Here is a 12,572-nt window from a genome sequence, read left to right on the forward strand (position 1 = left end):
AGTAATTAATGAAAAAGTTTTTAAAAATTTGAGAAATTATTGTGAGGACTACAAAAGTCCTCACATTCCCTCTTATAATAGTAATGAGCAATTTTAAAAAAATTTGAAAGCACATGGAATACTACTTAGCTCCATTTCTCAAGCTTCTCCGTCTACTAATGCTATTTCCCTACATCAAGGAATATATTACACCTTTCAAATCATATTCTTGAGAAACTATCCTTACCCGTTTGGCAATAAGAATTATTTTCACTTTTTTCCGGAAATTTTGTTCACTTTTTTCAAAAATTAGTGTTCGGCCATGAAAATTCCAAATACAACTTGAAGTTGTATTTGGAATTTGAAAAACAAGAAAAACTTATAAAACAAGTTTTTCACCTTTTTCACAACCAAAACAAGTACATTTCAACAAAAAAAAAATACTATTTGCAAAAACTATGGCCAACTCCAACTCCAAAATTCCAAAAAAAGTGAAAAAGTTATTGGTTTCTATGGCCAAACGCCTACAATCTTCCGATACACACCTAAATTCCTCTTAGGCCAAAGTTTCAATAGAGCAATCACACATTGTAAGTTTATTACAAGCAATATACAGATACTTGAGACGTATGTCACTATAGCAATTTAGTCTCTCTCACATCTTATGCCAGCCTTTAATCAAACATAACATTCTTTAATTGAATGATCCATATCTCATCCCAAAATAAGAAAACCTGAAAATATACTCATGACACAAAATTCTACTAACAATTAAACAGTTTTTCAGTTCTTCATCCATTCTCTTACTCAAACAGGCAGTCAGAAAACTATTTAAACTAGTACAAAATTTGACAGCACAGAGAAAAGGTTTCTTATCAATAATAAGAGTCGGATTGCAACTGTCTGAGAATGTGCCTATATTTTGCGGGGCCGTCATACCAAGTAGTGGTTCTAAGAATCTCACTTTCCAACCAATATGGATTTTCTTCTTTCTTCTCAGTCAGGCTTCTGAAGTAGTTTTCCCACTTTGCAATTGTGCGTCCAAGACGAATACTCTTTTGCCTTAGAAAGATAAACTTGAGAATATCCTTTGTGAACACAGTGATCTCCTCACCTTCAATTATGTAGATATACTGAAATGAAGGAAATACAGCAATTTTATCAATATGTTAAGCAGTCAAGAGTAAGCAACTAAATGGTTAACAACTTCTTTCACGTGCTATTACCACAACAAGCAGACATTTTCTTTATTTGAAACCCTGCCAAGACATTTTCTTTATTTGAAACCCTGCCAAGACATTTTCTTTATTTGAAGACTACCGCTCCCATCAGAGAGAGCACGGCCGAAGGATCTATCAGAGGCTAAACATGGAATACATGATTATCATATGCTGCTTCTCTTTATTTAGCCGATCACTCCATAACTCTAATTGGTCCATGACTTACCAGAAATGGTCTTGAAAAAAGGTATTCAGTTAAGTTAGAAATAAATTTTGGATACACCGACAGCATAACATATCACCAAGCTAAGTAAACCTGCAACCTGAATTTCAGCCAGCTGCAGGGATTGCCTTTTAGGGTAACCACATCTTAAGCGATATAAACAGTGAGCTCCAGAAGTACACACATATATGAGGACAAATTTGAGAGAGAGCAAGGGGAAATTACCAGAAATATGAAGCCCGTAGTTGCCAAGATTACTTGTCCTAGCTCATCTAAGATCCCTGGAATGCCTTCATCCTCTGGTTGACCAGAACCGTCACTGCCACCTCCACCGCCACTACCTGGACGATCTCCACCACCATCTCCTCCATCATAGTATTCTTGTTTTTGAATCTGTTGCTTCAATAAATCCTCAACTGACTGTTCCTTCTTCAGATTCCCCACGGCCTTCTCAAGAGCTTTCCACGGAGAAGCCTATCAGATAGTAGTGCCAAGTAGGGTGTCATCTTCTCACGTGAAAAACATTCCATAAGCGTAATTTGCTCAACTCATGATTTTCAACAGAATGTTGGAGCTACTTTATACTCAATTCCAATACAGTTTTACGGGAAAGGAACCCACGATGCACATGCTGTGCGGTCATGGAGAAAAGATTCGTCTGTTGTTAGCTTTAAAATACAGCAGGATATATTTATTTTGCATGGATAAGAGTTAAGCTGAAGCAAATACACCCAACACCCAACACCGCAACAATAAACAGATTTGTTTTGCCCAAAATTAATCAAAATAAGAGGAAAATAAACTAAGCCTTACAAGATAACATTATAAAAAAATGTTAAGGTTTTCTTAAAGCAATTAAAATTAAACGGGCACATGACATACGCTGCATATCGGATAGATAACCTAAACATGGTTGGGGTGCCAACTAGCATTCTGTACGTGAAAGGTCATATAATCAGCAAACTGTTGGCCATTCCTCAACCTAGCTGATTTAGTGAAAGTTGAGACACTTGTCAAGATGATATCAAAGTAATTGTGGCTTAATGAAACAGTGTTATTACGTCATATGGTCAACCCAACTAGTTTGGTATTGAGGCATTGTCTTCGCTGTTGTTGTATTAACTATTAAGCCACATTGTAAGATATTAGATACTACACTATGACAATACTGAGGAACAGGAAGAAAAAGAGTTAGGCGATTAGAAGGGCTGAAAGAGGCACTCTCTTCTTTCACCATTCTCCTAGATTATTTGCAACTGTCTTAAATTGTTTTTAGATTCCATTTCAGGGAAAACACAAGCAATAAAGATAAGAAATTAAGTGAAATGAGAAAGAAAATGACTACAACCATATATTAGAGGATTATGTTTAACCAATGACGAGCTAAAGCACTTGCAACAAACAAATGGTGCTTTAGCAAGATCTGGAGTCACAACTACCTGTTGATGTTTCTTGATACACACCGGGAAGCAACCAAAAGGCCTGACAATGGAACACGATATATAGTGGAATATAAAGGCTTCCTATGCCTTCCTGAAGAGTTTAGGCTACCCTCCTTATTTCACAGCCAAAACGCAAGATCACCAAGAGAACAACTGAGGCCTATACTAAGATGCATGTAATAATGGCCTTGCACTTACATAATTAACTAGATAATTTTAGACCCATAAATTTTAGAGTTCCCCCCTCATTTCAGGGCCATGATGGCATGATAAGAAAGAGCATATCTGGGGTTCACACTAAATATGCATGTAAGAATATGCAAGAACGTCTTGCACTTATCTTAGTTAACTAGACAGTTTTTACACCCAAATGATCCAAAAAAAGTGCAAAGAAAATAAAGGGAAGTGAACATGCAGGCAGAACTTACTTCCCATCTCTTTCATCTCAGGTGGTATCTAGAGGTGCATGTGGCTTTGGGAGGAAGATTTGACTTTAGTTCACAGTGTTTTGGACGGAATTCCCACCTACTTGATGTCATTACTTCCAATTCCTTATGCTGTGGAGAAAAAGCTGAGTTCTATGATAAATCAATTTCTATGGGAAGGGAACTCACAGAATAAAAAGATGCATTTGGTGGCTCGGTTGAGCATGAGGCTTTCATAATGGAGGTCTCAGGTTCGAAACCCCCTGCCTACGACAATAGGGGATCTGCCTTCTGGGTCGAGCTCATCGCACCGGGCTTGCCTAGTGCGGGTTATCTCTCTGTGTGGTTTGCGAGCTATTTTTTGAACGCCTTTATGCTGACCCAAAGAAAGGGAAAGGCGGGTTCCCATGTCATCAAAAAAAAAAAAAAGGCGCATTTGGTTAGATGGCAAAAGGTAAAAAGAGATAAGGAGGGAGGTGGAATGGGAGTTAGAAACTTGAAATTGCACGACAACAGCTTACTATTCAAATGCTTATGGAGATACAATGCAGAAACCAATGCCATGTGGAAAAAATTTAATCGATGCCAAATATGATATCTGGAGCCCTGGTCCAGTCCCAGTTTCGGATAGAGGTGGAGTTTGGAGGAATATAAGCAAATTATGGACAGAATTCCAGAAGTGTATAAGAATAGAGGTGGGCAATAGTTGCAAGATTAAATTCTGGACAGATGTTTTATATCAAAATTTCCAGCGATGTATAACTGTTCAACAAACAAGGAAGGATTTCTGGCTGAATTCTACTCAAATTCAGGATGGCAGATCAATTCTAGGAGAGGATTAAGAGCCCGTTTGGATTGGCTTATAAGTTGGTCAAACCAACTTATAAGGTGTTTGGTAAAACAGAAAACAACGTAAATTAAGTTAAAAAGTGCTTAAAATAAGCCAAAACCAAGAAGTTGCTCAACCCCAACTTATTTTTTTTGGGCTTAAAAGCCATTTTGGTTTGACCAACAACTTTACCCTTTTATCCCTTATATTTTCTGTTAATTCCAATACTACCCTTACTTCTAAAAACCCTTTAAGCACTTTTATCCAAACACGAAGCATCGCTAATTTATAAAATAACTTTCAGCGCTTAAAAAGTACTTTAAGAGCCACTTTTTTTCAGCTAATCCAAACGGGCTCTAAATGACTGGGAGATAGAGGAGTTTCGTCAATTGTTACAGCAGTTGAAAAAAAAAAAAAATTGTTATGTTATCATTGTCAAAAAAAATTGTTACAGCAGTTAAATTCTACTGTTTTGGTGGACAATAGAGTAGATATTCTCATTTGGACTGCTAGCAAGGACAAGAAATTTTCTGTCAAAAGTAGTTATAAAAACTTGCAGAAGCTAGAGGGGCAATGGGATGTAATGTGGCCATGGAAAATGCTCTGGAAGACAAAGGCTCCAACCAAGGTTGCATGCTTTGGAGGCCTGGTTAACCCAAGACAACCTACAAAAGAGAGGTTTTGCATTGGGTAATAGATGCTTTTTATGTGAGGAAGTTCAGGAGACTGTGAATCATCTTGTTCTCCATTGTAAGTTTTCAAGGCAGAGCTGGAATCTCTTTTTGAGTATATGTGGTGTAGCCTGGGTGATGCCGCACAATGTTAAGAACCTGTTGGTATACTGGCAGAATCAGAAGACAACAAAAAGGCTGAAGCAGATTTGGAAAACAATCCCACTCTGTATTTTATGGATTTTATGGTTGGAGAGAAATAAGAGATGCTTTCAAGGGAAGGTGGAAGCAAAGAAAGTGGCGTATGCGAAGTTGATAGAAAGCAAGGATGAGGTGGAGAAGTGGACGAATAGGGAACTTTATAAGATGGCGAGGAAGGAGGCGAAGTTGGCGGTTTCGACGGCAAAAACGGCAGCTTTTGAACGCCTTTATGCTGAACTAGAGGAGAAAGGCGGGGATCAGAAATTGTTCAGGCTAGCCAAGGCGAGGGAGAGAAGGGCACGTGATGTGGATCAAGTGAAGTGCATCAAGGACGAGCATGGCAAAGTATTGGTAGAGAAGACTCTCATTAGACGGAGATGGCAGTCGGGGCAAACTCTTGAATGAGAGACATTGTGTTGGGAGATTTAGAACATACAGGGGGAGCGTCACGATTTTGGGTATTGCGGGAGTATTAAGGTTGAAGAGGTTAAGGGCAGTTCGTAGGATGCGCAAGGGAGAGAGCGACAGGACTGACGAGATTCTTGAGGAATTTTTTGGAAGAGCGCGGGCTCGACGAGGGTTTAGTGGGCGAGTAGGTTGTTTAATGTCATCTTTAATCGACTGATGCCTTAAGAATGGAGGTCGGAGTGTAACGATTATCAAGAACAAGGGAGATATCCGAGTTGCAACAACTATAGAGGTATCGAGCTCGCTAAGCCGTACCATGAAATTCGATTATCCTGGTGGAGATGAGGGTAGGAGAGGCGTTATTTGCATTTTAGAGAACGTTCGGATTCGTGTTAGCCTTACTACGAGCCATCATTTTATGCGGTTTTATAGGGAGAGGAAGAGGGACTTACACGTGGTATTCATCGACCTAGAAAAGACTTATAACAAAGTTCCCGGGGAGATCTCTGGAATCTTTGGAGGCTAAGGTGTACTGTGGTATTTAGGGTGATCGAGGACATGTATGAGGCAAAACTAGAGTCACATACAGTGGTAAAGAAACAAGCGTATCCAGTGATGGGGTTGCGTACGAGGATACTCTTGGTCCGTTTATTTGCCTTGGTGATGGATGGATTGGATCAATATTCGAGGTGAGGTGTCATGGTGTATGCTTTTAGGGAGAAGCATGACATAGTCGATCGACGAGACTCGTTGTAGTTAACTGTACCAGCTTGGAGGGTACTTCATTAATAAAATTTACCCTACCTTTAGGACCAAAAAAAAAAAATTGGAGTGCGAGTTAAGGTGGCTTTCGAGGGGGAAAACTCAAAGACTCAAAGCTTGGTACCCACACCACATAAAGTAGTTTCAAAGAAAAGATTATGCAAAACCACGGGGGAGATTGACGGTGATGTCACACATCGTATTGGGGGCGGGGGTGGATGAAATGGATGCTGAAAGAAATGTTCCCAGGTGTCTCACTGTCAGCATGTGGCAAGTCCATGCCAAGTGGTGGGAGGCAATTTTTGCTGGGATTTTTCTTAATATCTCTGTGTTCAAGAAAGTTGGAAACTTTTTTGAGATGGATGTGTGGGCACGCCGGGAAAACAAGGAATGAGGCTTTCGGGACAAGGTGGGAGTGGCCTCGGTGGAAGACAAGATGCGGGAAAAGAGATGGTTTATGAGCGGAGAGTTTGACGGATTTAAAGTGCGGAGGTGTGAGAGGTTTGGATGGTTTCGGAAGAGATAGGGGTAGGCCGAAGAAGTATTGGGGAGAGGTGATTAGACATGACATGGCGCAGTTACAACTTACCGAGGACATGACCTTAGATAGGAGGGTTTGGAGGACCCAGGTTAGGGTAGAGGGCTAGTTGATAGTCTCGTTATCCTTCCTTAAAGTAGTTAAATTATTATAATTTCTTATGCTTTGATTTGATAAAATCGTTATAGCAATAACTTTGATTATCCTATTTTATCAAAATTAAAAGCTTTCGTTATTTGCATTTCCATATCGCTTTGAATTTCCCTAGCCTTAGTCAATGACCTCCTTTTATGCTTTTTATTGAGCCGAGTGTCTTTCAATACTAAAATGTCCTACCTTGGTAAGAGTAGTAAAGTCTATACAAATTCAAGATCTTGGGATTTCCGGGTGGTTGTTGTTGTTGTTGTTGTTGTTGAAGGCAAAAAGAGTCACATATCAGTGGTAAAAAACAAGTGTATCCAGTATTTGTACTATTGGTGTAAGGAGGGCTTGTTAGAGGATATGGATCAATATCTTGATTTCCTAGAGTTGTTAGGGAGAAGCATGTAATGGTTGATTGGTTTGAGTTCTTCTTTCTGTTGTAATTTCTGTACCAGCTTGGTACTTCATTAATAAAATTTACGCTACCTTTACCCCAAAAAAAAAAAAAAAAGTAAATAAGGTGGCTTTGGAAAAACTCAAAGACACAAAGTAATACAAAAACCACACCACATATAGCCATTTCTCAAAGAAAGATATCAAAACCACCTGAATATGGTGGGAACACTTTTCTGGTTGGGGGTCCGTGAAAGAAATGTTCCCAGTTTGTCTCACTGTCGGCATGTGGCAACCGTCCATGCCAATCGCCATGGGAGCAATTTTTGCTTCATTTTTCTTTATACCTATGTGTTCAAGAAATTGGAAACTTTTTTTGGATTTTACAAATAAAACAAACTTAACTTTGATCAAGTGAGCAAGCTCACATTACCGACGCTAAGTACTGATAAAAGAGGAGGTTTATGATAGTTTGACATTTAAAGTAAAACTAGTTAATTTATGACAAACCCGCACAATCAATGCAAGAAACAAATTCATATAGGCGATACCAGGCTACCAGCTACTTAATATTTTTAAAAAGGATACCAACTGCTTGGTATTAATGCTTAGTCATGTCCATAAGCTTATATTAGGTCAAATTTTGTTTAGGAGTCTTTTACTATTGTCAGGGATTTGCCTATTAAAAAGAAGGGAAAAGGGTCAAATATACCCCTCTACTTTAGTTTAGTTTATTGGCTAACTTTGCCTTCCGTTAGCCAAAGTAATCAAATATACCCTTCCGTTAGCCAAAGTGTTCACTTATACCCTTAAGTGGATGGAAATCCTCAATTCAGCCAAAATTACCCATTTAATTAAAAATACCCATGCCCCATATTATAACCCGCCCCGACCCACAAAAAATAATTTCACCCCACCCAAATATATCCCTTTTATGTTCTAAAACATTTCAGTCCACCCAAATATATCCCTTTTACGCGTTCTAGAAACATCAGTCCGATATTTTCGAGTGTGAGAGAGAGAGCTGTGTATCAATGAAGAAAGGTAGGAACTTTGGTATGTGGGTAAAAAATCCACAAGTATTTGCATTTTCTGGTGATGGGTTTGTTACTGGGAACACTAAATTTAAAGGGACAGCCATGAAATCAAGAAAATGATTGACGCTAAAAAGTCTAAATGAACCGAAAAAGAATCATAAAATCCAAAAATTTGATCTGGAGTGTCAAGGAAACAATGAAAAGGAACATACAAGAAGGTCTTTTAGAGAAGCTATGCAATTATTGATGATTCCACTTGAAAAAAGAGAGCTTTTCTCCTTGCTTGTAATTGTACAATATTCAGTTCTAGAGAAAAATAGTTACAATTTCTCATCTTAGTCAAGAGTTGCTTAGTAGCTACATTGCTTTACTGACTATATAACTTGCTATGGCAGTTATGTTTTCTTACATTGGAAGTACGTTTTCTGTGAATTGTTTTGATCACTGTTTAACCAGCACTGCAATATTTGCCATATGCATTAACAGATAGGTTATATAAGTTCTTGCACCTTTAACTTATATAAGTTAAATATAGAGTTGCTACAGAACTCAACAAAGTACAGTGTCGTAAGCTAAACAAACTATCTGCATTAACATTGAAAGAGTTTCACATTATGAGCAAGTAGAAAGAAAGAGCTCTAGATCACCATTGATACACAGTTCTCTCTCTCACACTCGAAAATATCAGACTGATGTTTCTAGAACGCGTAAAAGGGATATATTTGGGCGGACTGAAATATTTTAGAACGTAAAAGGGATATATTTGGGTGGGGTGAAATTATTTTTTGTGGGTCAGGGCAGGTTATACTAGGGGGCATGGATATTTTTAATTAAATGGGTAAATTTGGCTGAATTGGGGATTTCCATCCACTTAAGGGTATAAGTGAACACTTTGGCTGACGGAGGGGTATATTTGATCACTTTGGCTAACGGAGGGAAAAGTTAGCCAATAAACTAAAGTAGAGGGGTATATTTGACCCTTTCCCCTAAAAAGAATGTAGACAACTCCGAATTCTAAGAATCTAAATTATTGAATATTAATGAGCTCAAATGGAGCAAGATGCATAGTGCAGATTCATATAGCTTACCCCAACTACCTTGAAACTGAGGCCTGGTTGTTTTTGTCTACAAATAAAACAAATTAGATTCAAAATAATAAACTCTACCTATAAAAGAAACCATCAATATGTGGGCAACTTGATTAGGCTTGTTTTGGACAATCTCAGCCATTTCATGGTTTCTTATTCCCTTCGACTAAAGATATTAAAATTATTTGACACACATACAAAATGAATGATCTTGCAAAAGATTGTTACCTCATTGTCATTGCTTGCCTTCCCCTTGCCACCAAATAAGCATACAGTTTTGCAAAGCTGCGGTTTGGATACACCTACTTTCACATTCAGAGAGATTTTCGGGAGGTTGGTACCGAGATAAGTCGAAGATAATGCGGTCAAATTGGAAGTCCTCCTTGGAGCAGTAAGTGATGGAAAGGAAGCATTGAGATTGCAGGCAGGATAGGAACTGTTTATGCGAACGCAGTTCATCTCCTTAAATAACCAGCTGCTTGCAAGACCTAAGCACGTAATTCAAAGACAGTAGTCTCAGCAAGAATACATTGTTTCCCTGCATTTAATAGAAGCAATTTTATACACCAAAGAAAAAGCACTATCAAATTACAGAACTTAGGGGTCGTTTGGTAGCCAGTTAGAGTTATGCAGGTATTAGTAATACAGGGATTAGTTATGAGGGAAACTATGTACTACTTTATGCAGGGATTAGTTGTGCAGGATTTAGTTATTCATGTAGTAGTTTTTCTACCTTCTGCTTCTATCCTGCATAGAATAATACATAGCCCTCATAACTTATACAACTACTCCTATAAGTTATGCGGGTTTCTAACTTGCAAACCAAACACCAAATTAATTTTATTTTTATTTTTTTGAAATTTAAAAAAAAAACGTGGTATATTACTTATGCAGGATTTAATGCCTGTATAACTCGCCTCCAAACCAGATACCAAATGACCCCTTAGCTCAATTAAAAAAACGTTGGATTCTATCCCTAGCCCTCTTTAATTTTTCTTCAGTTTATCACGGTATAAGAAGTTTCAAATACAAAAACCAAAGGTACAAGTGTACAAGTAAGGATTTCCAAGATTTTATAAGAAGCCATTTTCTGAAACAACCCTAATAAATCAATCTCATATTTGGAAACCCCCAAACCCCACTTTCAGTCTTGGGGTATACAAACCTTATTATTGAGGATTGAATGTCAAGGAGGAGATAACAGATTTACCGGAGAAATTGGACGCCGGCCGGCAGAGATAGAACCACCTGGAATTTAACTTAGGCAGTAGATAAAATAAGATAACTGGCGTTACTGTCACTGTAGCCTAGATAATCCTGCAAAGAATTCACACAGTTTTTTCCTCCTCCTTTTTTTGTTTTTTGGAAAATAACGCTCTATGTCTGTTTGGACAGTTTGGTGGAGAAAATATTTACCTAAAATGGCTCATATTTTTAATAAAACTAGTAAAGTTATTAATAAAAGACACAAATGATATTTAAAATACTTTTTATAAATTAGTTGAGATAGAAGAGATAATATTTTCTATTTATATGCATTAAAAATCAATTCTGATATTGTTGAAATCAAATGAAAATGACTGATTTTATTACTTAAGAATTTTTTAATTAAAAAAAAGCAACTTCTCAAAAAAAAAAAAAAAGGGTGGAAGAGAGATACATGTACCAAAGCCTAGAAGCAAAGAATTCAAAAAAGAAGAAAGACAAATTCAGTCATGTATGCCCGTAATAAGGGAAGATTGTTTCTTCTTGCTGCTTATTATTTTCCGCAAGAACATTACCAAATAACTTCTTCCCTTCACATAAATATTTACTATGGAGTAAAAAAGTGTCTAACCAAACACTTTCAAATTCTTTTTCTTTTTCTAACTAAAATAACATTTCAAGAAATTTTCTTCTTTCACATGATTAGGATGGAACAAAGAAGTTCTATCCAAGAAGTTTGAACTTATGATATTACTATTAGACCGTAAATCGAGACAACTCCTACTTCTTCATCATGTTTATTTACTCGATTATAAAGAAGTAAATAAAACTAAAATACTACTTCATAGATCCTTACATCAAAGCATAAGAAGGACATAAAGATGTGATAAAGATGATCAAGAGGAAAGAGTGAAGGAAAAATTCTCTAATTTTAACATTTTTATTTACAAACAGCGACACATCAAAAATAAGAAAGATATGATTGAATTATAATAACATACAAAGAGAATGTATCTATGAGGAGAAAACATAAGCACATTACACATACACAGGCCTAAACTCGTAGCAACTCATTTTGCTTCTTCTTATAATTAAAAAGAATTTGCCAAGTTGCAATTCTAGAGTTGCGTTTTAAGAAAAGAAATTCAAATTGTGCACTTACTTTGTTATTATAAGAGAAAACAATTGTTCCTTGGGCCTCCAACGAATACTATTTGTTTAAAAGGTTGGATCTATTATATTCCTTAAAGTTCTTAATTGACACATAACTACATGATGAAACTTCTTTACTAAAAAAAATAGAGCAGTCCTTCTAATTGATTAAGTGAAGACCTAATTATCAATCTCATGCATATTTAAACATAGGTCCAAACCGAGATAGAATGAATGCTACGAAAAGAAAAGTCGCCATAGGCGACCAAGCGAGTTCTTTTTTTTTTGGGTCGAATGTAGCCCAAGACGCTGTCATGAATACATGCTCAGGTATGGGCGAGGCTTGCATGAGAGTCAAGCATTTTCATCATGTGCAACAGATAAAAATAAAATACGGATTAGAGAAGAGCATCTAACTTTTAATAAAAAAGGAAATGTATAAATCTAAAAAACCCTTGTCTTCTAATTTAGCGCAGCAAACAAAGAGAACAAACTATGTCAACAATACATGCTTATATCGATGCCTAAGCATATTGTTCACACAGCAATGGAAGAGAAAGAACTAAAATATTCCCTGGTTTTGCTTTGAATCTTTAGGGCATGCATTCTTATATTTTGACAAAACCTTACATGGACATCATATAAACTTCAAATTCGAAAAGCGACTTAGGTCATGTGTTGGGCTGCTGGCCATGCATTTTGATGAAGGATGTTAATCCACGAAGCACTGACGGGAGATGATTTTCTCAGAGGATAGGGAATAATTTTTTTAAAGTGTTGTTAAGTGGAAATATTTGATCGAAGGGATTGATTTGAGGGTGATGAAGGAAGTTTGGAGAAGGAATCTAGCCTGGTAA

The 12,572-nt window shown here is 37.2% G+C and overlaps 1 protein-coding gene across 1 annotated transcript; it reads right to left on the reverse strand.

The window, feature by feature from the left end:
- Positions 1-652: 652 nt before the first annotated feature.
- On the reverse strand, positions 653-10,731 carry LOC132059456 (uncharacterized). The gene is made up of 4 exons (XM_059452078.1): positions 10,568-10,731; positions 9,586-9,845; positions 1,648-1,896; positions 653-1,112 (listed from the first exon to the last, which is right to left on the reverse strand). Exons 2-4 carry the CDS (start codon positions 9,814-9,816, stop codon positions 855-857), a joined length of 738 nt encoding a protein of 245 aa, XP_059308061.1. The 5' UTR covers positions 9,817-9,845; positions 10,568-10,731; the 3' UTR covers positions 653-854.
- Positions 10,732-12,572: the final 1,841 nt, after the last annotated feature.

Source organism: Lycium ferocissimum, chromosome 6 (assembly GCF_029784015.1).
Source record: "Lycium ferocissimum isolate CSIRO_LF1 chromosome 6, AGI_CSIRO_Lferr_CH_V1, whole genome shotgun sequence".
In the NCBI taxonomy this organism is placed as follows: domain Eukaryota; kingdom Viridiplantae; phylum Streptophyta; class Magnoliopsida; order Solanales; family Solanaceae; genus Lycium; species Lycium ferocissimum.